Source organism: Vulpes vulpes, chromosome 9, assembly GCF_048418805.1.
Source record: "Vulpes vulpes isolate BD-2025 chromosome 9, VulVul3, whole genome shotgun sequence".
In the NCBI taxonomy this organism is placed as follows: domain Eukaryota; kingdom Metazoa; phylum Chordata; class Mammalia; order Carnivora; family Canidae; genus Vulpes; species Vulpes vulpes.
The window spans coordinates 96,513,197-96,538,898 of NC_132788.1; the positions used below are offsets into that span (position 1 = coordinate 96,513,197).

The 25,702-nt window shown below is 45.5% G+C and overlaps 1 protein-coding gene across 2 annotated transcripts in view; it reads right to left on the reverse strand.

Annotated features, from left to right (window-relative positions):
- The window catches only part of EXOSC7 (exosome component 7), a 37,181-nt gene that overhangs the window by 2,603 nt on the left and 8,876 nt on the right, over positions 1 to 25,702 (reverse strand). The window contains exons 2-8 of one of the 2 annotated variants that reach the window (XM_072721097.1): positions 23,384 to 23,485; positions 22,987 to 23,081; positions 14,705 to 14,774; positions 14,244 to 14,409; positions 7,947 to 8,017; positions 2,154 to 2,277; positions 650 to 805 (exon numbers count right to left, since the gene is read on the reverse strand). In XM_072721097.1, the coding sequence (XP_072577198.1) occupies positions 650 to 805; positions 2,154 to 2,277; positions 7,947 to 8,017; positions 14,244 to 14,409; positions 14,705 to 14,774; positions 22,987 to 23,017 (618 nt within the window). In that variant the 5' untranslated portion in view covers positions 23,018 to 23,081; positions 23,384 to 23,485. The remainder of the gene's footprint in view (positions 1 to 649; positions 806 to 2,153; positions 2,278 to 7,946; positions 8,018 to 14,243; positions 14,410 to 14,704; positions 14,775 to 22,986; positions 23,082 to 23,383; positions 23,486 to 25,702) is intronic. The other variant, XM_025989275.2, reaches the window with a different exon arrangement.

Genomic DNA, 25,702 nt, shown 5'->3' on the forward strand with positions numbered 1-25,702 from the left:
TGTGGGGGAAGATGAGTCTGGGAAGACACAGGTGGTCCCTGCCATGGGGGAGCTTTCAGGCCAGTAAGGAACACACACACACATCAACCAATCAGCACTAAGCTGGAAAGCACCCTAATAGTCAGTGTGGCCAAACAGCCTGAGACCTGTGGGGAGTGATCCACCCTGAGGCAGCTGGAAGGATTTCCCATTTGTCTCCATTTGAACACTTCTAGACCTATGAAGAAGTGGGGAGACGGCCATCCTTCAGCTCCTGGCTCCACCTTTACTCACTCCCTTCAAAGGACAGGAAGCAGTCAGGCAGGAATCCAGTTCCCTCATCAGATCACAAAAGCCAAGGATTTTGGAGTTACAAGCGACTCTATATTATCAGCGCAACACTTTCATCCAGAGACATGGAAGTGTGAGATCAGAGAGGGAGAGGACAAGGAACAATTACTGACAGGTTCTTTACCTCCCGGCCCAGGGCCCTCACCACCTCCACCCTTGGCTAAGTCAGTAGACAACCAACTCATACCAGCTATTCTCCAAGCTCTAAGTCTACGGTCAAGGGTGCAAAGGGAAAATTCCCATGGTGCAATCGAGGGGGCAAGATCGAGCAAGCACTCCTGGTCAAGTGCCTACACTTGCCTCAGAGTCAGAGCCTCACCTCCATCATCTCGAAGATGCTCTCTGGGTCCAGGCTGCCCTTCCCCACTTTCCTCATGCATGTCACGACTCCCTTGCTGGTCACAGACACCAACAAGCTGGCCAAGGAGCAGGCCTCCTCCTGAAGAGTAGCATCCACTACATGCCGATAGCCAATCTGCAAAGTCAGGGCGGCAGAGTACACAAATGGGTAATACACATCCCAGATCCCCACCTTTGATACCTTTTGTGAAGGAATATCTACACCAGCGAAGAACCCGTACTGCCATTCAAGATTTTATTTTAGATTGTACTCATATGGAAAACACCTAAAGCAATGCTCAACAATTCTATCACAGACCACTGTGGAAGCAAAATTACAAAAGCATGAGAAAATAATATGGGATGGGGGTGGGGTGAGAGCCATAATTCAGAGATTATCTAAGTCAAAAGCTACTAAGAGTCTCCAACAGAGGGGCACGGGGAGAAACTGGCATGTGATGCCACATAGCTGTTTCACCGATGACAAAGATGAATCAAGAGGGTGCAAGCCAGAGGCACGCTCAATAATGAGTCAAGTGTAGGTAGCTTTGGTCACTCCCAATGCTTCCCCATACCCCAGGTTCATGAAGTGATTTCAGGGGAATTAAACGTGACTCATTCAGTCCTATTTTTATATGAATCCTGTGTGGAATCAGGGATAGTCTCAGCCAAAACAGGCCTCAGTACACGACAGCATCAGCCACAGGTTAGGCTCCACAGGCCTCTGCACTAATGTAAAAACCACACTTGGGCAGCCTGGGTGGCTCAGCGGTTTAGCACCACCTTCAGCCCAGGGCATGATCCTGGAGACCCAGAATCGAGTCCCACATCAGGTTCCCTGTATGCAGCCTGCTTCTCCCTCTGCCTATGTCTCTGCCTTTCTCTCTCTCTCTGTCTCTCTGTCTCTCTCTCTCTCTCTGTGTCTCTCATGAATAAATAAATAAAATCTTAAAAACAAAACCAAAAACACACTTGACAAAAAAAAAAAAAAAAACACACTTGACAGAACAGATACCCAGATCCTGCTCCAACCCCTCATTTCATAGATGTGGACGCTGGGGCCTACAGAGGGGACAGTGTTCACTTTTCAATCTCCCTATTATTATTCACCCAGCCTAGACCCCATAGAATTGAGGAAATTAAGGGAAATGCGCACACAGGCTGTTTTAGTGAAATGCCTGGTATGGAGGAACTTAACAAATTCTGGCTACTATTACTATGAACTCACTCCTGTACTCCTGGGACTCCATCATAGCTTCCAATTTAAAAAAGAAAAAGAAAGAGCTGCTCATGTAGTGGTTTCTTTTTTCTTTTTTTTTTTCATATAGTGGTTTCTAATATAACCAAATTACTAGATTTAGATTAAAGCTACTTCTACATGGTTTGTGACACTAAAACTTCTCAACCTATTAAATAAGCTTAATGGGTTGGGATTGAAGGAGACCCACAAAGAATTCAAAAACCATCAGATAACAACCACATACCTTGCACAGGGTGACAATGCAAGGGACATTCTCCACACTTAGCCGGATGCAGTCATAAGGGTCATCTGAGAGTTCAATGTCCTTGGACCCCTCTTCATCCTCTAAAACACGAACTCTTGGTATCCTAGGAGCAGAAGCACAATTAAAGTTCCCAATTACTGTGAGGAGAAAGAGAACTTCTTTTTCTTGAGACTGAGAATAGGAGTCAGAATTCCTGCATCTTACAAGATAAAGTCACACCCCACCTGTACTTTATCATTCTCATCTCTACCATCTCTGTGAAAAGTGCACAGGCAATCCTGCAGAGCACTGAAGAAAGGAGGACTTTTAAACGTGATCCTTGGTCAATCAGATATGCACATGGAGAAAAAAAAATGATCCCTATCTCACACCATAAACAAAATCCATACCAAACAGACTACAGAGAAAGAGGAAGAAAAATTAAAAACATCTTCATGACCTTGGAGTAGACAAAGATTTCTTGAACAGACCACAAAAAGGGCTTACCATAAGGGGAAAAAAAAACAATAGATTCAATCATGTTGAAGAAATCTACTGCACAGATTTTTATATTGTGCCATCTGTGAACAAAGCAAAGAATCTTAACCTAAAAGTGAATTCCTTCATAATAAAATTACACAGGGGAAATAAGGGACTTGTTAGTGAATGTGATGAGTTATTACATGAGATTCTTTTTGGTCTTTATCTTGTTACTTCCATGTAGAAATTTGTTAACCAGAAACTTTTGACATTTGAAGCCTTTGCACTGAAGGTATTCTGAATGCAGAAAATTGTGTGTGCCTATAGAATAAGCTACAACAAAATAACATCATATATTTGGATAATCCTCTAGAGTTTACTGGGATACTTTTGTGTTTATTATTATTTCACTGAAGAAAAAAAAAGGAATGAAATAGAGCTGGACATTTTCATTGTCTGTTATTCAGTTATGTTCCCCCAAAGACAGAATAAGACAAATGAAACTATGGTCAATATTGTACTCATTTCCCCATCCTTAGAGTCTAACACACTATCTTACACAAGGAGGGACTCATTTATTGAATGAGATTTTTTTTTTTTTTTTTTTTTTATTGAATGAGATTTAATTATTTGTTCAAGGTCATAGCACTAATGATTGTTAGAACCAAGACTAAATTCAGGCCTTCTAGCTCCCACAGCAGCGTTTGCTCCACACCACGGCTAGCATAATAGCACCTGCCTATGCAAGGGCAGAGAAACTAGAAAACCAAAGAAGAATAATGTAGGTGTGTTTGTCTTTTCTCTGAAATTGACCAACCTTTCCACTTTCAACATGCTGGCAGGTGAACAGATGATGAAGATAAAGCAATGATGAAAATAAAGCATGGGTCACCACAAGGCAACCACTGAGAACTCTCTGCCCATAAATACCATCAATGTGTCCATCTGCTCCATATTTAGATACACATTTGTCAAAATTAACATATTTAGACCCATGTAAGTGAAGACCACGTTCTGGAAGGTATTAGAAAGTGCTGCTGAAGACTGATGAAAAAGCCTGAGGCCTAAGAAAACATTAATAGCTAACATTTCTTTATTCTGGAAAGAGCTATATAAGCTAGTGGAGAAGTTCCCCCTTAGGGACTTCTCCAGTGTGGTCTAAAAGGGATAAACATGATCTGTGTCATTTCACTGGCCAGACCCTCTTAACACAAGCTGCACTTATTGTTTTTCATCTTGATTAAATGGATATTAGAAATGAAACAATCTTCCCACCTCAGGCTGATGTACTACTTTCAGAAGAGCATAATCACCTCTAGGCAGAATAAATAATTTTCTCAATGGCCCTCTTTCTATACAATGTTTTGAAATTAAAAATATATATATGAACTTCTGTTTGTCAAAAGACATAATTTAGAAGTTAAAAAGATGGGGTGCCTGGGTGGCTTGGTTGGTTAAACCGCTGTCTTTGGCTCAGGTCATGATCTCAGGGTCCTGGGACTGAGCCCCATGTTGGGCTCCCTGCTCATGCTCTCACTTGCTCTGTCTCCCTCAAATGAATAAATAAAAAATCTAAAAAAGAAAAAAAAAGTTGAAAAGATATTCCAGAATGGAGTAATATTTGCAAATGTGCGTGTGTGTGTGCATGTGTGCATACATAGGAGCTGACATATTATGTAAAAAATTCCTACTGCAGGTAAAAAAAAAAAAAAAAAATTCCTACCAAACATAAAAGACTAACAACCTAACAGAAAAATAGGCAAAAAGACAGACTTGAACAGAGACTTCATAAAAGAGGCTACTCAAGTAGCCAACAAACACACAAAGAGGTATTCAACTTAAAAATTCATCAAGGAAATACAAATTTAAACTACAATATGATACTAGGACATATGCCAAAATGGCAGATACTAAAAAGATAAACCCCCTTCTGCCCCCCCCAAAAAACTTGAGTTGGCAAAGATGTGAAGCAACTCGGAACGCTTATACAATGCTGGTGGGAGTACCGTCTAGTAAAAGCACTTTAGAAAACTGTTTTGCAGTACCTACTAAAACCAAACATAGCCATGTCTCATGATCCAAAATTTTCACTCGTATCCAGCAGAAGTGGGTAAATATGTGCAAGAAAAATACAAAAATGTTCATGTTTGGAATAGCCAAAACCTGGAAACTACCCAGATGCTCATCCACAGTAGAATGGATAAATAAATTGTGGCACAGTCACACAATGGGCCACCATGCAGCATAAAGCAAACTATGACTACAGGCCACAATACAGATGTCTCAAAACATAATGCTCAGTGAATGAAGCAGACACAAAAGAGAACTCACTGTGTAATTTCATTTATATCAAGTACAAAACCATTCTACTGTTGGACAATGGTTATCCTCAGTGGCTGTAATGATTGCATGGGGGTGGATGGTGAGAGTGCTTCTGGGGGGGTAGGGCTGGCAACATTCTGTTTCTTGAGCTGGGTGCTGGAAAACACATTTAACCCGTAGAGTCCATCCATCCCCCTCTGGGATAGAGGAGTCAGGAAGGAAGAGATGGTCCTTTCAGCTACGTAATGGAAACAGTGTTGGTGCTTTGCCTTGCTCCTCTAACAAAAGCCCTCTATGAGTCTAGCCCTGCTGGCTGTCCCTACACAAGGCCACATCCACACCAGATGAGCTGCAGCCAGGGAATGTCTGCAGGAACCAAGGGGTCCTACTAGGGTCTGCCCTAGCTCAAAGCCTCCATGTCAGGGGCACCTAAGGTGTTAAGTATTAAGTAACATTCTATTTGAGCAAGTCAGGTAACCAGTTTGAATTCTGATTGGTACGTTAAAAAATGAGTGTGTGCAAACACACACACACACACACACCTTCCTAATACTTTGGCCCCAACCTGGTTCAGCTGAAGGGCTGAGAATGGCCTTTCCTCTTCTAAACAACATGGATTCTCCAAAACGTCTTTCCATGTACCAGGACCCGATACCTCACATAGCCACATTCCTTGCTACAGTAGGGCTGTTCTTGTTCTGGGGAGGAGACTTATGGCTATGCCCACAACAGGTGTCCTCCCCAACCTGAGCAGCTGGGTTTCACCATCCTGATGTACAGTTTGCCCAACACTTCCCCCACAGCTAAACAGCCTGTCTGGTTCTACTCTTTCCTTTTCCTAGTGCCCATGGAAACCAGTTGGCAGATGGGTAGTGATTTCTGAAGCTCAAGGCACAACAGATGGCAACTTCCTTTCTTCTCCAATAGAACCCCAGCACAGGCTGCTGCAATGGCATAGGTGCTTGGGCCCCACTGTGGACACGAGTGCTAGGCCCACCTCCTGACTGATCTCAGCCCCAAGTCTAGTGGCATTGCTCAGGGTGGGGGACTTATACAGCTTTCATTCTCAGCAAATATTCCATCCTGCAATGTCAGACTTAAATTTATTTAACTTCCCTTTGAATAACACAGGTAGTCTAAATTTACCATAGAAGACCTCTAAAATATAGATAAATATTAAGTCACCTATAATAGGAGCACTAGAAAATCATCGCAATGCCCATTTGGGGATATACATATCTATCTATCCATCCATCCAGACATATTCATAAGAACTGCCAAAAGTAAAATATAACAAAACAAATGAGATGAGAGGATCATGGTTAGTGTCTGGTTTTCTGTATTAACAAATCCCTAAATAGGCTGCTGGGCAGAGTTCAATCCCCTGTGTTAGGATACTCAGGCTGTTCCCAACTTCTTACCATTACAAAGAAGCTGCAATGAACACCCTAGAATAATACCCTTGCTCATTTATCCAATTAATTCCTTAGACTATGCCCTAGAAGTCTCTAATTTTCATGTTCTATACCCTAGGACCCCCATTCCCTTAATGTAAGCTCTCTTATGGCATGAAAATCCTGGCCCACATATTTTTTTTCTTTTTTTAAAATATATATTTTTTAAAGATTTTATTTATTTATTCATAGAGACACAGAGAGAGGGATCCCTGGGTGGCACAGTGGTTTGGCGCCTGCCTTTGGCCCAGGGCGCGATCCTGGAGACCCGGGATCAAATCCCACGTCGGGCTCCCGGTGCATGGAGCCTGCTTCTCCCTCTGCCTGTGTCTCTGCCTCTCTCTCTCTCTGTGTGTGACTATCATAAATAAATAAAAATTAAAAAAAAAAAAAAAAAGACACAGAGAGAGAATGAGAGGCAGAGACACAGGCAGAGGGAGAAGCAGGCTCCATGCAGAGAGCCCGACGTGGGACTCGATCCAGGGTCTCCAGGATCACACCCTGGGCTGCAGGCGGCGCTAAACCGCTGCGCCACCGGGGCTGCCCTAAAAGATTTTTTTAATGTATTTATTCATGAGAGACACAGAGAGAGAGAGAGGCAGAGACACAGGCAGAGGGAGAAGCAGGCTCCATGCAGGGAGCCTGACACAGGACTCGATCTTGGGTCCCCAGGATCATGCCCTGGGCTGACGGTGGTGCTAAACCGCTGAGCCAACCAGACTGCCCCACATATTTATTTTCAAATGCTGCCAACTTTCCTTCAAGAAGCTGGTGCATGGAAGAGGAGAAGTCGGGCAGCCCGAGTGGCTCAGCAGTTTAGTGCCACCTTCAGCCCAGGGTGTGATCCTGGAGACCTGGGATCAAGTCCCACGTCAGACTCCCCGCATGGAGCCTGCTTCTCTGCCTCTCTCTCTCTCTCTCTCTCTCTGTGTGTGTCTCTCCTGAATAAATAAATAAAATCTTAAAAAAAAAAAAAAAAAAAAAGGAAGAGGAGAAGTCTGTATGATCTGTCAGAGGAAATGCCAGCTCCTAAACTGCTTAATGCCATGTCCCTTGTACACAGCTGGCTGGGAAGCTGAACCACAGTGGCAGAACCATTTCTTGCTCTTAAACCCAAGAGTAGGCTGCTGTCCTGCTTTCAGAACATTCCTGTGTCCCGTCAAGGAATATGTGAGCATTTACTACGTGTCAGGCATTGCTCATGGTGCTGGGGATCTAGCAGGCTACACAACAGGCAAAACTCATGCTCCTGAGCAGTTTTATCCAATAATCTCACAGTTAATCTGTGGCTGCTTTCCACTCTTTTTGCTTCTCTGTGGTTCCCTAGTATTTTTCTACATGAGACATGGTTACTTATGAAAATAACATAAAGAACAAATAGAGATATATACGCACCTGGAGCTTACCATGAAGTGCCACCATGTTTCATGCTAAAGTCCCTCATTACCTTCCCGTGCTGAGAGCTTCACCTGTCCCAAGTGTTTCATCATAAGTGTCTGCTCAGATTCTGTGCAGGGCTGTTCCCAGAAAGACTTACCTTGTGTTGAAGAGAGCAGCCTTCACGGCAATGCAGATGGTGTCGAACAAATTCCCACCACATTCCAGCAGCTAAGGGAGGCAGGAAGTGAAGCAGAGAGGAAAAGCAAACATCACTTCTTGCTCTAAGTACCATCTCAGTTAAAGGATACCGGTTCCTATGAAACACTGACCAAGTGCTCACAAAACAAAGAGAAGAACATGTGGAAGCTGTCCTGGAGGACGCTTGGTGCATTCACCCTCATTGCAAGAGACACCTTGGCAGCTGTGCTGGCCTAGGCCCCACAAGTGAGGTCACCACTGGTCCGGGCTATGGGTCTACCACTCAGGCCCCCGCCTGTGGTGGGTGACCTCTAACTGGCCCCCTAGCCAGTTGGATCTGCATTTAAGGAGGAAATGATCATGTTTATTTGGTCCCAAATGGCTCCTTACTGCACCGCAAGCGTGACTCTCCCCTGTGCTGACATAAACTTGGCCTCCAAACAGGTTAAGTCAGGGCGGCCACTGATGCTGCAGCTGCCACCAGGCTCACAGTTATGACTGTGGTTACCTCCTATGTGTAATTACCAACGCATAGCCAATGCTCGAACATGGACCAAACACCATGCTGCACATTCGGTAGACTAAAAACCAAGTTCTTGCCCATGAGCAATAGCATGGACTGTGCTTATGCATGCTCATTCAGCAGGAAAGGTCAGAGCCTGATATTAAGTGGAAGGTGACACATCCTTCTGTCCTCATTTCAGTGATGCCTTGATCTGAGGCTATGGAACAAAGCCAACTAGGTGGCCCCAAGAAAGGAAGGAGAATCAGTCACATCTAGAAAGAAAAGTCACGTAGTGTCTTATGCTTTTGCTTAGAGTCTATCTCCTCTCCTGAGAGCTGGACCCTGTCAAGTTTGTCCAGTCCTTTCTCGTCAGGGCCCAGCAGAAGGACTGCCATGAAGAAACAGCCTTGTGGGTACTTACAGAAAGCAGGCAGCCTAAGCCTGGGCCTTCCAAATTCCACTCAGAATTGACAATCATACCTGGTGTGTCTCCTTCACACATCACATTCATCTCTAACTGCTCTTTATGCAGACGCCGCTGTTCCCACAGCACGGCAGAATTATGCTCATTAAAACAGGACACCGCCACCCCAACCCGCACCCCCAGCCCATGTTACCACCTGACTTTGTAACTGCAGCTCACTGGCCTAGCAGGAGACTACCTCTTCTCCACGTGGTTCAGACACAGACTGCCACACAGCAAAGAGCTCCGGCTGGACTCCTGAGTCAGACTGCTAGGATTTCTGTCTTTGCTGGTCAGCTGGCTGCTACTTGACCTCTCTCTGCCTCACAGAGGGTAAAAATCACAACCATCTCACAGAATTGTTACATGGGCTGAATGAGTTCATATTTGTAAAGCCCTTAGAAGTGTGTCTAGCACACAGTAAGCATGAGCTGAGTGCTTCTAAAGAATACTGGCTTGTGCCTTCGTTTCCCCGTTGCCATCTTCACAGACTTTCTGAGGAAGTGTGCTGCACGTTTTCCATCTGCATCGCTGACAGCTGAGGTCTCTAACCCTGGCTATGCATCAGAATCACCTGGAGAGCTTATGAAACATGCACAGTGACATTCTGGTGTGTGCATTTTACTCCAGACTTGAGATGGTCCTGATGATTAGCCAGGGCTGAAGACCACTGTCTCACACTCTGCTGTCCCACAGTGCCTGCTTCATGCAAAGAAGGTCCGAGGGAAATGCTGACATCTGCTCTAGCAGCTGGGGGGTCTGGTCTCCCTGCAGGAAGGGACCCTGGAGAACAAATCACCCCCCATTTCTTGGCAGCTAGGGGCACAGAAGCCCTCCTGCTCATTACACAGTGGCCTGCTACAAACTTTGATTTTCAACATTCTGGTTTATCAGCAAGAGAGGAAATTAAGAGGGCAGAATGCTAAACCTGATCTGCCCAAAGGGCAGGTGCCAGCTGGCCTACCTTCCCCCCTGGGGTGCAAAGGACGAGCTCACTCCAGGCCTCAGGTGTGCCCACTCAGGCTCCTCTTGGTGCGCCATACAATGGGGTAACCCAGGTCTGGCAGTGTGGGTCTGCCACTTGCTGGCCATGTGCCCTCTAAGCTTCAGGTTCTCCCTCAGTAGAGCAAAGCTTTGCTTCTCTATGGGATGACTGCAAGGACTAAACGAGATCATGTCCTCACCATTCCCAGCACTTAATGGGCTCAAAGACCCTAGCCTCCTCTCTTGCTGCCAAGCAGGTGCAGCCTAGCAGGAATCTTCCTGCTACACAGTGGTACAACCAGGAGGCAGGGGACAGTGGGTGCAACGTGGACACCCAAAGCAGCCTGAGCGCATCTGAGAATAGGCCCAGACAAGCCAGGGGAGAACAGGAGGTGCGGGATGACTTGTGTTACAGAGGGCCTGGGCTGTGGTCCTGGAGCAGGACATGGGTGTCTGCCCTCTCCAGGGCAAAAATCCCTCCTGTAACATAGGTGGGAAAGGAGCAGAACTGGAGAAGAGAAGGATAAACACAATCACAAACACACTGTTCCCTGTCAGGTGCACAGATTCTAGAATGTTGGTTTTTTTTTTTTTTTTTTTTTTAAAGATTCTATTTATTTATTCATGAGAGACAGAGACAGAGAGAGAGAGAGAGAGGGAGAGGCAGAGACACAGGGAGAGGGAGAAGCAGGCCCTGTGGAGGGAGCCTGATGCAGGACCCAATCCCAGGACCCCAAGACCACGTCCTGGGCCAAAGGCAGGCACTGAGCCACCCAGGGATCCCCTAGAATGTTCTTTTAGGGGAACAACACAACTTATTCTGTTGGCCTTCTGGGGATGAGGGCTTTCTTTTCATAAGGCAAACCTCCAAAACACACTGCTAGGAAGCACAAGGAGAAAACATGTCTCCCCACAAAACACCTGCTCTCCCGGACTTCCTCTCACCATCCTCACAGACACTCGGGTTGGTGCCTCCTGGCACAACACACAGCCAGCTGCCAGGTGCTGCAGTCACTCCCCCACTCTCTCTGTCCTCCCCAGGCCCAGCTCCATGGACCATGTGCCAGTCCCTCATCACTACTCCCAGGGATCATCACATGACAGCCTTGTGACTGACCTCCCCACCAAAGGTCGCCTACACACCGTCAGTGTGACAAAGTCCTAACAGGTATCCCACATAGAGTAAAAACCATGACACTAAAGTACGAAGAGCGGGACACCTGGGTGGCTCAGCCATTTGGCGCCTGCCTTTGGCCCAGGCTTGACCCTGGAGACCCGGGATCAAGTCCAGCGTCGGGCTCCCTGCTTGGAGCCTGCTTCTCCTTCTGCCTGTGTCTCTGCCTCTCTCCCTGTGTCTCTCATGAATAAATAAATAAAATATTAAAAGAAAAAGAAGTACGAAGAGCAAGGAAGGGTGACATTTCCAGGAAGTTACATTTCTACTCTCATAAAATAAGCCAAATGAGGTAAAAAAAAAATAGTAATAATAATACTGGAAATAGGGGGAACATCTGACTAGAATAGTAAATGTACCTATAATAAAAGCATGAAAACAAGGACAGTTGCCCAGTGAGTATTTGTTTGAAAGATGTGCTCTGCTTAAGGACTATCCAGACCAACTGGTAAAAAATAAACTGAGATTCATTCTTTTTTTTTTTTTTAATTCCTGTAACAAGACTGGATTTCTACCATCTTGCTTCAAACAGGGACTCAATGTATTCCATATATTTTTAGATGTAAGATAAAAACTTAGTCCCAAAACAAAACCTCCACCTTGCATGCACAAAGCACATCCCCATCAAGGCTGAAAGCAAACACTGGCTTTTAGAAAACTTCTTTTCTTTTGTTTTGTTTTTTTTAAGATTTTATTTGTTCATGAGAGACACACAGAGAGAGGTAGAGACATAGGAAGAGGAAGAAGCAGATTCCATGCAGGGAGCCCAATGCAGGACTCAACCCCAAGACCCCGGAATCACAACCTGAGCCAAAGAGAGACGCTCAACCACTGAGCCACCCAAGTGCCCCTCAGAAAACTTTTCTGAGGATGACAACATTCCAAAAGTTTATGTCTTATTTCCAAAACAAATAAAGCCTTGAGGAAAAAATACTAGAGAAGAAATCCAAACGCAAGGAGTCTTAAAAGAAAGGTCTGCAGATGACAGGGACACAGTGCACCATTCAGACACCTGCTTACCATCTGTCTTCTGCCCATGGAGGGAGGGCGCTGGTGCTAAGCTGAGACAACGTCCCAATCTTCAGCTGTTTTATAAAAGCCTACACTGAGAGAACAGGCCTCTTGACTAAACCACACATCAGGACCCCTCACTGGGCCAGCCTCCTACAAAACCACGAGTGTGCACAAATACAGACAAGGAACAAAAGCAGGATCACCAGAGGATAAGTGCCATGCACCACAACCCTCGTGTCTTCAGCTTTTTTTGGAGAAAGGAAGAGATATAATGTTCTTCAGACACAGGGTAGAACCTTACAGTTCACACAGTGGGGCTGCACATCCCCAGGTAGCTAAGAAACCTGCCTCTTAGCCTCTTATTCAGTAGGGATTGCAGGTTGCCAGTCCCTGCCTCCTCAAAACCAGGACTTAAAAACTTAACCGCTTGGTAGAACTGAATGAAAAGGTACATCCCACTTATTGGAGGTGAGGAAAAGCAAACGGACTTTGTCATTTCATTATATTTACCCACTAGGGCCAGCATCCAGAACAACCCTGACCTGCTGGACAATGATCACCACTGCTATCTTTTGGCTAGTTGTACTTCATCCATTATCAAATTAATTTAAAAGGATCTGGAGGGGCACCCGGGTGGCTTGGTCGGTTAGGGTCTGCCTTCGGCTCAGGTTGTGATCCCGGGGTCCTGGGATTGAGCCCCATGTCGGAGTCCCTGCTCATCAGGGAGTCTGCTTCTCCCTCTGCCTGCTGCTCTCCCTGCTTATGTACTCTCTCTCTTTCTCTCTCTCTGTACGTCTCTCTGTCAAATAAATAAATCTTAAAAAAAAAAAAAAAAAAGGATCTGGAAAGTCCTGCCCTGTTTCATGCAGGGCTAACACTGAGAGACAAGCCAGGTTGCTCCTCATAACCAAGTTCACTCTCAGTCCACAAAATGTGCTTTATCTTTAGAATCATTAAAGGATCTCTTGGGTCAATGGTTTAGCCTTGTGACCTCAATCTAAAGTAGAAGATGTAGTCACTCATCTCCGGGTTCATAAAACTTAACTAAAAGGAATAAAATAGATCCAACAAGAGTCTGTCCTTACGTGAACAAGCAAGTGGCGACTTTAGTGCCAGCAGTATGAGAAATTACTGTACAGTGCCCAGAAGCAGGCTGCAGAGCATCTGGGAGGGAAGACACCAGGAAGGAAATGGCAGACTGAACCAGAGAGGCTCCTGTAGGAGCAGAATCAGAGGAGGAGGCAGGGTCTCAGAGTCCTCCCCCAGGAAGCCAGGGACACAAAGTGGGTGGGCTACAGGGTGCTTTCAAAGGACGATGGCTTAGTGAGATCAAGAGCAGGCACTGGCATTAAACAGATGCAGCTTTGACCCCGACACCATTACTCATAAGCTGAGACCTCTTGGGCTGGTCACTGTACCTCTCCGAGCCTCAGTTCCCTCACCTTTAAGTGGGGAAGATAGCAGTGCCTGCTCATGAAAGAGTCAAAGGGTCTACATGAAAATGCATATAAAGAGTTCATCCTTGGGGTGTAGTCAGTTAAGCCTCCAACTCTTGGTTTTAGCACAGGTCATGATCTCAGGGTCGTGAGATCTGGCTCCACAGAGGGCTCAGCACTCAGCATGGAGTCGGCTAGAGTTTCTCTCTCCTTCTTCCTCTGCCCCTCCCCACTGCACACACGTGTACACTTTCTCTCTCAAATAAATAAATCTTTTTTTTAAAAAAAAAGCTCATCCTCATTCCAAGTAGAATACACCAACTTGTCTAACTTTTGCCCGTCACCTCCATCTGATACCATCTTGAGAGCATCTCTTGTTTTTGATTTTTCTTTCCTTCCCTGACAAACCCAGTGGGTAATTTTAGGTGCTACCATGATAGGACTGTTTTGTGATTTTTGCTATAGGACGATATTATATGTATGCTATGGTATGTGCATTGTATTTAATTTTAAAAATTTATTATAGGACATCATGTTTTTTCAGTCTAATCTTCCCCTGGAAGCTGAAAGTTGAAGGAACTTCATCCACTTGAAGAGGGAAAAAGCACCAGCGGGAAAGTAGGCCAACTGGCCTCCAGCAGAGGCAGACAGTGTGGCCAGTACAGCAACGTGATACGTACCAGCACGTCCACATAGAGAATCCAGCAATGCTCCCGGGGACTAATGCAGAGAGACTTCAGGTCAATGCTGCTCTTGTTATTAAATATCCGGTAGAGGGTGTTAGCAATCTCTGTGCCAAGGTCATCACCTCCTCGGCCTTCAAACTCAGGGGTAGCATTGGCTGAACTACATAGAGAGGCAACAGAAAAGGTGAGTGAGTCTTTTCAAATACAAAGAGTGAAGGCACAAGGCTTTGTTCCAGTCTCCCTGTGGAAAGATGGAAGGGTCAGTGCTATAGGGAAAGTCACTGCAGTAGGCAAGGACGCTACTTGTCCACCCTCCAGACACGCGCAGTGAGCCAGATCAGTAAGCACTGTGCCCTGGATTTGTCAGTGTACATGATGGGGGTTCCCCCACCCCCCACTTCTAACAGAAGCCATCTTTATCCAAAGAGAAACAAGAGAACAATAGTTAAGAGAACCTTGGCAGCAATAACGAACTCTCTGGAGAGTGGAATACTTCCCTCGGGCAGGCCCAGGAAGCCAGGAGGCCTAGGGAGTCAAGCAGTCTGGTTATAAAGGGGTCAAATTATGTACACCATCCTGGGTTTGCATAGCCTTAGAATGCACCCCGAAACTCTCAAAACCAAAACCACACCGTAAGCACAGTGACCTTCCCAGAATGATTTAGAAGATCTGTATGACGGTATGCTAGTTCTATTACACACTTTAGCTATCACTGTACTGAATAGCAGGAAAGTGAAATGAGAGAGAAAAGCTACCAGCTGATTAAATATCATATTATTCCTTTTACTTTATTTGCTGTTTTTTCAAGAGGAAAACCTTTTCCATTTGGCCTCTTGAATCTTTTTTTTTTTTTTTTTTTTTTAAGATTTTATTTATTTATTTGAGAGAGCATAAGCAGGGGGAGAGGCGGGGGCAGGGAGCAGGCTCTCCACTGAGCAGGGAGCCCAATGCAATGTGGACCCCAGTATCACAACCCAAGCCAAAGGCAGGTACCCCTGGCCTCTTGAATCTTATGCCCAATTATCTCAACAAAGAAGGAACAGTTATCAATATTTGCTGCCGTAAGCTACATTCCCATTTATTTATTTATTTTTTTAAAAGATTTTATTTATTTATTCATGAGAGACACAGAGAGAGAGAGGCAGAGACACAGGCAGAGGGAGAAGTAGACTCCACACAAGGAGCCCAACGCAGAACTCGATCCTGGGACTCAATCCTGGGACTCCAGGATCACGCTCTGGGCCAAAGGCAGGCGCCAAACTGCTGAGCCACCCAGGGATCCCACAACATTCCCATTTAATGGGAAATTCTTGAGGGTCTTGGCTTAATAAAAACCCTCAATACATCTGACATAAGTTAACAGTCCAGTAATCATGTTACTGTAATGAATAAGGTCCAGAAAGGTAAGACACCAGCTGTTTCACAATGTTCTCTACAAAATCACATACTGAAGCTTTCTGGTCCATGCACTCACCCATCCAGAAGGTACCAGCTCTACACTAGGCACTGGAGATGGAGAACCTGAGCAAAAGGCAGATGAAGGCCCTAAGTTGGCAATGTCCCAAAATCAGGGAAAACTTCATGACAGGGAGAAAACAGCAGGAGTGGGGCTGGGGAGGATGTCGACCAGTGCTGGGGGTTACAGGAAACCTCAAACCCGAATGTGAGCACGTCAGTCAGGCTGCAGACAGGTAGGGGGATTCCACGCAAAGCAAAACCCACGTGAAGGCTCTAGGCTATGCCCACCCCTGTGTAATGCTGAAAGAAATCTCACCTAATATATTTAAATACCCCTCATGTCATCCTACTATATGTGTAAGGATGGCCCCTGAGACAGTGTCCACTATATAGTAACTTTGCTTCTCTAGTTATATAGCCTTCCCTTACCACTATGAGCCAGCAGAGCCCCAACTTAAAATCCCTAAGAGAAACTTCACCCCTACAGCAGCCTCAGTATTCCCTCACTGCTTCTGTGGGACTCAGGCACTGAGCCATGAAAAGCAGCTCATTTGTGGTGAAATAATCAAGTTACCAAGGATCAATTCAATAATTTTGCACAGCCAGCAAAACAAAAGCTGTTTCTAATTTATGCACTAAGTAATCAATATTAAGATCCATCTTTTAAGTGTTTAAAACACATCTATATAGATCTGAGTAGACAAATCCAGCCAGAGGTGCTTATGCTTACAACGTGTACTTTTTCCTGACTGCTGCGGGCCACACCCTCCTGGGGGGGGGGGGCACTAATTAATTACTCAGGGATGATGTATTCGCTCTTTTACAGCCCTAGGGGATGGCTTATAGAACTTCTCAGGTCCAACTGGCTAAATTAATCTACGCACAAAACCATGCCCCACTGGGGGTTTTTTGACAATGAACTAATTTAAAGTGGGAATTTTTCCTATTCTAAAGGTTTTTTCTTTAAACACACTATTTTTTCAGCATAGCTGGTAGCCAGGCAGAGAGGGAGGTTTAGAGGCTCATGAGACCGAAAGCTCTTGTGTCTGGATGGTGCCTAAGCCTCGGAGTGCCTCTGGGGAGGAGGCTGGAAAAATGGAAGGAAATTGTCAGGGCTGGGAGGGGGTAGGGGCACAATACTTCAGGTAACATGAAAAAAGTCAGAGACCCCATATTCTAACAAAGGATAAAGAGTAGGGTTGGGATAGAGAACTGAGGGTTCCCCCCCCACCCATCACTAGGGATGCTCCTAGCACAAGGACACTTCTTGGTAGAGGTGGAGAGAGAGACGCAGACCTGGAAAAGGACCTCAGAGACCATGTCGGAGGACAAGAAACCAAATGCCCACAGGGGCCCAGCCAGATAAGCACATGCTCTGAACAAAGAGCTACCAGTGATTATTAACAGGCAGTGATGGGGACTCTGACAAACTTTCTAGCCCATCTAAAGGCATTTTAACTCACATTTGAAAACAAACTGTTAGTGAAATATCTCACAAGTGGGTTCTGACCTATGGGAGAATGAGGAGACTTCACATGGTCCAACTTTCTCATTTTACAAGGAGAAAAACTTTAACAGCTCTTTAGAATGTTTACTATGTGCTTGAAGCCACTTTTAGCATCCTAAATATACTAGCTCACTCAATACTCACAACAACCCTCTGAGGTAGGCACTATTTCTGAGCCCATTTTAGAGAAAACGGAACTGAGTCTCAGGAAGGTTATATAATTTGTCCAAGCTCACACAATTAGTGACTGCAGAGCTAAAATTCCAACCCAGGCAGCCCGGCCCTTACCTGCTAGGCAGCAGTGGACTCTCACCGAATGTGTTATGTGGCATGTCTGGCTTATACAGCCTAATGTGAGTCAAGGTAATGAATGGATGCTCTGGTCCTGGGACTTCTTACTAGACCACAAATACTGTAGTCAAGAATGCAGACCAAAGGAGTCTTACATAAAAAGCTTCTCTATTAAGTGCAAAGTTTAGAAAGAGAGAACATGCACACAGGATGATAAATCCTGGCCCCTGCTCAGAGGTATCACAATACATTCTTTCAGTAGCAGAGTATACACTTGGGACATAAAACCAAGTTCTTTCTATATCTACAACTGCCAAAACCAATTCAGATCCTTCATAAAGTATGACCCAACCCCTCTTCTGGGGCTGTGGGGAAACTGCTTACTGAGCGGATAAACTAGTAAAAATCCTGGGAACGCTGCCCCTCCCAGTTCTCCACCCCTCCTGACTCATCACCTCTACTCTGCTCCTCCAGCTTGGGACTTCTCCGGTTTAACTAGGATAGGGTGAGATCAAGGCCATGTCTACCTGGGACAGGACTTCACACACTAGACCCATTGTTTCCTCTGAGATCAATCTAGCCTGCAAATCCATGGAGTCTTACAGCCGAATCAGGTCAGGACTATGGCAGAAAAAAATGACTCAGTGGGTCTGTGGGGCAGGCTAACTCTGGGCCTTACCAGACCACTGATCAGTCATCTAGCCCTGCAGCATGCCCCAATTCTTCCCATTCCCCTAGGTGTACAGGTGCTAATTCCTGAACCTGCAAAAGCTTCCCTCTGAGTGGGAACAGGGACAGTCGCACACTTTGAGCTTTTCATTGTAAGCCCTTGACTGAAGTTTCTGTAAGAGTTAATTAGTTCTGAAGACTTCCAGAGTATAGCTAGCTTCAACAGACTTCTGCAGGTTGCTTGCTGCTTTATCCCCCACCACCCCAGCCCACTAGGCACTAACAGTATCCCCTTTAAGCAGCACTAAGCAGTGAGGAACAGAGATCAAATGGCTCCATTTACCAATTCAGGGCTGGAAGCTTCTGGTTCAGTATAAGTGATAAATACGAGTGATCACAATGAAAAGTAGTTAAGATCCCACAGGGAAGTGGCAACTGCTGGGCACACTGAAAAGTCTATGAATGAAAAATCTTCTCCTCAACTCCCCCAGTGAAAAGCCCTGAAGCCTCTAGAAGAGGCTAAACCATTCCTCCTGATACCCCGCCCCCCATCAACATGGTGCCTGAGCTACGAAGAGACTAGATGGACCGCCACCTAGTGGTAGCCCAGAGTGACATACCAGCTCCCTAAATTCTTAACCCTCCTCTGGGCCTCAGATGGAAACCATATTTTCCCAAAGTTTCAAAGTTCTTATTTAAAACAGCCTGTTCTCAAGTTACAACCAACAACCAAAGACAGGAGACAGGAATTAGAAGGTCCCAGTCTGTTCCCAGTTTGAGTTGTGTGTGCTGCCAAGCATATCCGGGGCAGTGCTCAGGAACCCCAAGTCTTTACTACTCCACCGGGACGGGGCCAGGGTCAGCGCAGCTGGGTACCTGCCCCAAAGAGCAGCACTCCCAAGACACAGGGAATATTATAGTGGTGGGAGGCAACGTCTAGCTCAGGTGCCCAGTATTATTCCTAGAGACCGTGAAGTAGAATGAGTTGGCAGAAAAGCAGTTCATTTTCTGAGACCTCTCTAATCACTGGGAATGTAAATGATTAAACTCTGGAAGTTACTGCTAAGTCATGTTGGGCTCAAACTGACAACCCCACACCACCTCGACTACTGTCCTCCAGCTGAATACCACCTCTGCTTCAGCCTGTGGGTGGGTGAGTGCGTTGGGCTCTCTAGCAGAAGGGTTGGAAGGTAGCCCCCTTAGTGCTGGGCACAGCCATAAAGGTCCAGAAGCCCTTCCTGTTCACTGGATGAGAATAAAAGGGTTTATTTATGCAATTCAGAGTTGCTCTTTGAAGACTCAGATGAGGTTCCAATAAAGGTGGCAGCCAGCAGTGCCTGGTAAATGAACATCTCCCTCCTCTGTAGGAATACAAGATTTTGTGAATCTCTCATGGTGATTCTGATGTGGTAAACAAAGGCAGAAGGAAATGTAGATAAAACTAAATGTCCATACAACCCGCAGCCCACTGACAAATATTTGAGGAAGACAGAGTATAAGGTTCCTCCAGGAAGCTCCTAAATGTCTTAATGTTAATGCCTTGCTAGTGGGAAAAGCAACCTTAGTTTGATGATAGCAAGGCCTCCAGTATTTGGTGAATCTTCTTTAGCATATGAAGATCCTCTTGGAATTTCCCTTATCTTTACTTTCCCCAACCTCAAAGTATATAATCAGTTACTCCTCATAATCCAGGGGCAGCAGAGGGCAGCTGGCAGCAGCAGCAGCTCTTTTTGCCCATGGGTCCTGTCCCCTGGCCTTAATAAAACCACCATTCTGTACGAAAGACATCTTAAGAATTCTTTCTTGGCCATCAGCTCCAGATCTCACCCCACCAAACCTCCCCTATACATATTCAAAAACTACATCAGTTCTACCTGCTAGACTGATCACATTAACAGAGCCACTTGAAGACACTAAGGCATGCCACCTTACGATTATCCATCTTGAAAGAGTCAGAACTCCTTGGGAACTGGAGCTTCTGGGCTTGCTGGGGGGTCTCCTGAGACTTAAAAAGGGACAAAAGAGAGGAGCAGGCAGCCGTGTATGGCCAGGAGGGCTACTCCTAGAAGCCAGATCTTGGCCTCCTCCCATCCTGGAGCCACCCTCCCTTTACAGCTGGGATAAGAAAGGAACAAGAGCAGCAGGCTTACTGGAGTCATGTTCAGACACAGAGCCACAATGAACTGTGTCCCCTATACCAAGCATCTGAGGGCAACACCTTCCTTTAGGTGTGGCTGGGCTGTCTGCGGTTTGCCTAAGTGAAGGAGGTAGAAGATAACAAAGAGGTGAAAAAGAAAAACAAATTACTGTTCTTTGCCTGCCCCTCAGTGACCATTTACTGCATTGAGTTAGGCAGATCAAGGCCAGGAGAGGCATTTTTCTGCCACCAAGAGCAATGGGATAAGTTGGAGGCCTGAACAAGGTCACAGAAACTTAAAGGATGGGCCAGTCCCATTGGATGACTCAGACTGGTGAGAGCAGCCAGGTCCAACCAGGAGAGGAGATTGCCTGGGGGGGGTCTTGTAGGGCAGGGTGTAGGAATGTGCTGGAAGGAAACTGGCCAGAAAGCTAAATGCAGACACATTCTCAGAACTCTGAGCACAATACCCCTGGAAAGCTGGCTTCTGCAGATTGCATGAAGTAGAACAAGCAAAGACTTAGACTGGGAGAAGCCTGAGCTGGCATTTCCAGCTCTATGACCCTGGGGAATTTCACCTACCCACCCTCAACTCCATTGGTCGTCTCTCTCATAGCAATGTTGTGAGGACAAACTTCTTTTTATTTTATTTAGTGTGCGTGTGTGTAGAGTGGGGGACAAGATCTTAAGCAGGCTCCATACCCACCATGGAGCCCAACACGTCACTCAATCCCACGACCCTGAGATCAAGACCTGAACTGAAATCAAGAGTCGACATTTAACTAACTGAGAGACCCAGGCACTCCAAGGACCAAACTTTGAGTCTGAAAGACTCTAACTCACTATACAAACGGGGGTTAGCACCTATGCTGAAAAGGTGCACACAGCAGGCCCAAGGCTGCTACCTCTGAAGGGCCTGCTTGTAAGGTGGGCGCCCTCAGGTAGCATCTGGGAACTTGACAATCAGAGCGTTCCCAGTCAACAGTGAACTGTGGTCCACTGTGCCTAGACTATTTGTGCAAATAATATGGTAAGGTGAATATGTGCTTTCTTTCTAAGATTCTGGAATTTGGTATGTGTTAAGGAGAGGGTGCCCATGTGACCGGCCCCAGTAAAAATCTCGGGTGCCAACTCTCTAATGGGCTTTCTTGGACAGAATCATCACACGCATGTTGCTGCATTTCCGTGGCTATAATAAATCTCAGCCATGAGTACAACTATATGCTGAGTCCTGTGGGTCCCTCCAACAAATCTCCAAATATGGGGGTCTTGGGGACTCCCATACAGAATCAATATTATATAGCTGCACCTAGCATGAGCTAATAGAGATCCTTACCCACCTTAAGAAAGCCTGCTGTCACCACGTAGTTATAGACAGAAGATGGGACTGGGCCAGCAACCCAGTAAAGAGCCCTGAGCCCAAAAAAGGGGAGGCAAGGGCTGGGGGTGCTTCCTTTAAACCCACTGGAGCCAGTCATTGTGGTGGTGCTCACTCTGTCTTCCTCATTTCTTTTCTTCATCGTTGCAACAGTATCATTATCCCTATTTTTTAGATAAAGAAATTCAGTCACAGAGAGACTAAGTAACTAGCCTGAGGTCACATAGCTGGCCAGAGAAGACTGGCTGGCTGCAGAAAGTGCAGAGTCCTGGCTCTTCCCAGCACCCACACTGCCTGCCTCACTGCCACTCCCTCCGTCTGTTGGGTGGTTTGGCTGGCCCTTATCCTTTCCCTGCCAAGCAAGTCATGAAAAGTTTTCTGCAAAACTAGAGCAGGAAGAGAAACAGGGCATTTAGACCAAATGACCCTTATTACCTACATTTTATATTTTTTCAAGCACCACAAAACCCACCATTTTGCTACTCTCAGGACCACCATGTGCTGGGCTGCCTGGCAATGCCCTCCTCTCTGACAAGGACAATGAGGCCCAGCATAGGCTAGGTGACTATACAAGGGCAGGACTTGAGCCAAGGCTTTCTTCCACATATCCCAGTGCCCAACACCTAGAAGGAATGCAGGAAATACCTACTGGCTGCAGGAATGATGACTGAATACAAAATAAAAATGGGCTCAACAGGAAACCAGAGGTCCAGTCTCTCAATCTTCTTTCAAATTATTTTTCTTTAGGAGCACCTAGGTGGCTCAGCTGGTTACACATCTGACTCTTGATTTCGGCTCAGGTCATGATCTCAGAGCTGTATGAGGTGAAATCAAGCAGACTCCCCACAGAGCTCAGGCTCTGTAACAGGCTCCACATTCAGTGGGGAGTCTGCTTGAGGATTCTCTCTCTCCCTCCCCACCCCTGGCTCATGTTTGTGCTCTCTCCCTCTCTCAAATAACAAAAAAACTTTTTAAAAAATAAATCATTTTTCTTTAAAAGCATATGCATAGGGGCACCCGGGTGGCTCAGTCAGTTAAGTGTCCAACTCTTATTAAAGATAATGTATGTAAAACATTCATCACATTGCCTGCTATGTGGTAGGCAATTAATTAATGGTGACTATCATAATGTGTTTCAGAAATAAATAGTTGCAAATGGAAAAAAAAAAAAGTGTCCAACTCTTGGTCTCAGCTCAGGTCTTGATCTCAGGGTCATGAGTTCAAACCTCATGTTGAGCTCCACACCCAGTGTGGAGCCTACTTAAAAAACAAACATACATATATACATAGTACTAACCAGTCAACAAAGAACTCCAAGTAGCCTTCATTTGGTTTCTCCAGCTTTGGTGTCCCCATTTCTGCTTTCACTCCCACCAAGATGTCTGTGTGACCCTGCAGAGACACGCAAGAAGGGTCCTCACTCAGGGCAGGTAGCCAGATACCCAACCACCTCCCTTCTCTCACAGACTATGCCCCTGGGGGACCATTTTAGGAGCAGCACAAAGGAACTTGGGAAGTGGCCTTTTGAAAAGGTAAAGGGTCCTTCAGATCTAGACAGACACCCTCCCAGAGTTTGGCTTGGGTCTTGGATTCCCTAGAAAAATATGCCTCCCAAAGCCCAGAGGAGCCTGCAGGTGGCTCTCTAGGGCCTGCCAATCCTCCCCATGGGCATGAACTATAGCCACAGTACTTACTAGTTTGACCCTGGCCGACCCACTGGTGTTAGACACCACGTCAGTTTCTACTTCAACACATCGGTAGTCCTCACAGCCACGGCCATCCACACGGAGGTCTTCCTAAAGTGCAAGAACCACAACTGTAATACAACCACAACCAAACCACCAACAGATTACTAAACTCATTCATGCCATTTCTCCCAGGAGAACTAGGCATTACAGCATCCCGTTCTCAATGAATCATCCAAAATTCTATCCTTGTAGCTAGGAACAACATTACTATTTTACACAGGAGGAAATGAAGACTCAGAGATGTAAAGCAGTGTATCTGAGGTCCCACAGCTGGTGAGACCAAAGGTGGGCTTCCACCCAGGCATGGCAAAGTGCAAAGTCCGTACTACATCCCCCCATACCGAAAAGGCACACAAAACAGACAAAATCTGAACAAGAGACAAAATAAGCTGCCTCTTTCCAAATCTGCCATTCCAAAATTGCACCAGGAAGTATGTATTGTCAGAGCTATGGGTACAACTGTCTCAGCTGTAGCCCTCCTGCCCCCCAAACTCAACAAAATCCACTCTGCAGACAGACAAAAATAACTAGCCATTATCTTCTAAGCCAGGCATTCTCTAGAATAGGGACAGCACACTTAGGCCCGAGGGCCACCTGCTTCTCTGAAATGTTTTCCTGGAACACAGCCACGCCTGTTCCTTCAGGCAATCTAGCTGCTTTCACACTCAACGGCAGAGTTGAATGATTGTGACGCAGATCTTATAACCTGAAAGCCCCAAATCTTATCTAGCCCGTCACGGAAAAAGTTTGTCGACTCCTGCTGCAGAAGATAGATTTCAGAGTGGTCTACGATGCTGCGTATCCTTTGTCCCCTTTTATTTACTTCTTCCATTAGTTACTTATACCAATATAACTCACAGATCTCTGTTTTATGCTGTAGTTATAATCCAATACTGTCATTATTTATCCTGCTGCTCAAAGTGTTCCAGATCTGGCCACTGGGAGTTCCTTTGGGTTGGTTCCTACATTCTTTTGACATGCCTGCAACCTTTTTTGAGAACATCTTTACTTCTGACAAGATGTTCCAGCCTCTTGAATTTTTCCCTGCCCCAGCCCTGGGATTAGCCCTTCTTCTGAGGAGTCATGATTCCTTTCATTGAAGAACAGTGCTTTAAAATCCAGGATCTGATTGCTAAGTAAGTTCATTGCCACTGGGATATCATTGCTTCCAGAATTTCTCTGCAGAGGGAACTAGGTAACACTGATGTACGCTAACCCACACAGCTGTACTTCTTTCTATGTCCATCCACGTAACAATTATATCTACCCACCTATTATATCCACATAACTATTACAAGGCCATGTGTTCACACTGATAAATTGGTTCTAACCTTCCTCCTCCTATTTGTAACTTCTTTCTCAGAAAGGGAGAAACCTGGCTCTCATTATCCACAATGTATTTATGTATTTGTGAAATCCTGAGAAACAAATTTACTAATGGAGGACAGTACTTGGGTCCAGTTCTTTTGTCTTTAGCCTTACAGTCCCATCTGGAACCCTGTTTCCTTGTGTCTTCCCCAACCTTCAGTTTGGCTCTTCTATTCCTCTGCACCCCTGTGAGGTTCTAGTGCTGTCAGTGCTCCAGTGTGGCTACTTATAATCATTTATTTACTTTTTGGGTATGTGAACTTATCGCCATGACTCTTTTGGTCAAAGTTATCAGAAAAGGTGTGCTCAGGGAAAGGCCACTCTTCCCTCAGCCCTATTTACATGCCCTCCTTCTTTCTAGCTCTTTCTCAGCCACGCCAGGCAGTCTGTTTAATTGCTGGTTCATCATTCCCGTACTTCCTTTGCATAATTGAGCAGATATGTGAATATTTTTTATACCCTTTCTTTCTTACATGAAGAGAAGCATACTAGAGATACTGTTTTATACTTTGCTACTTCTGCTTTTATTTTTTTTTTTAAACACTTAAGAATACATATGCAGGAAATCACTACACATCAGCTCATGGAGATCTTCCTCATTCTTTGTAAACATTTTTTCAAAGCATTTTTTTCTTTCAGAAAAAGAATCAGCTTCATCAGATTCTCAAAGGGGTTAATGCTCCTCAAAATGTTTAAAAACACTGTTCTAAGCGATGTGTTACAAATTTATCTTTAAACTGCCTGGCTCACTGCATATATGACTGACTTTTGATTTTGAGATACTGAAATCCAGCAAAGCACACCATTTGCCCAGCTCCAACCTTCTCCTCTGTTCCTACTCTTCCCAATCCCAACTCCTGTTAATGCAGAGAAAATAAACATTACAAGTCAGCTTGA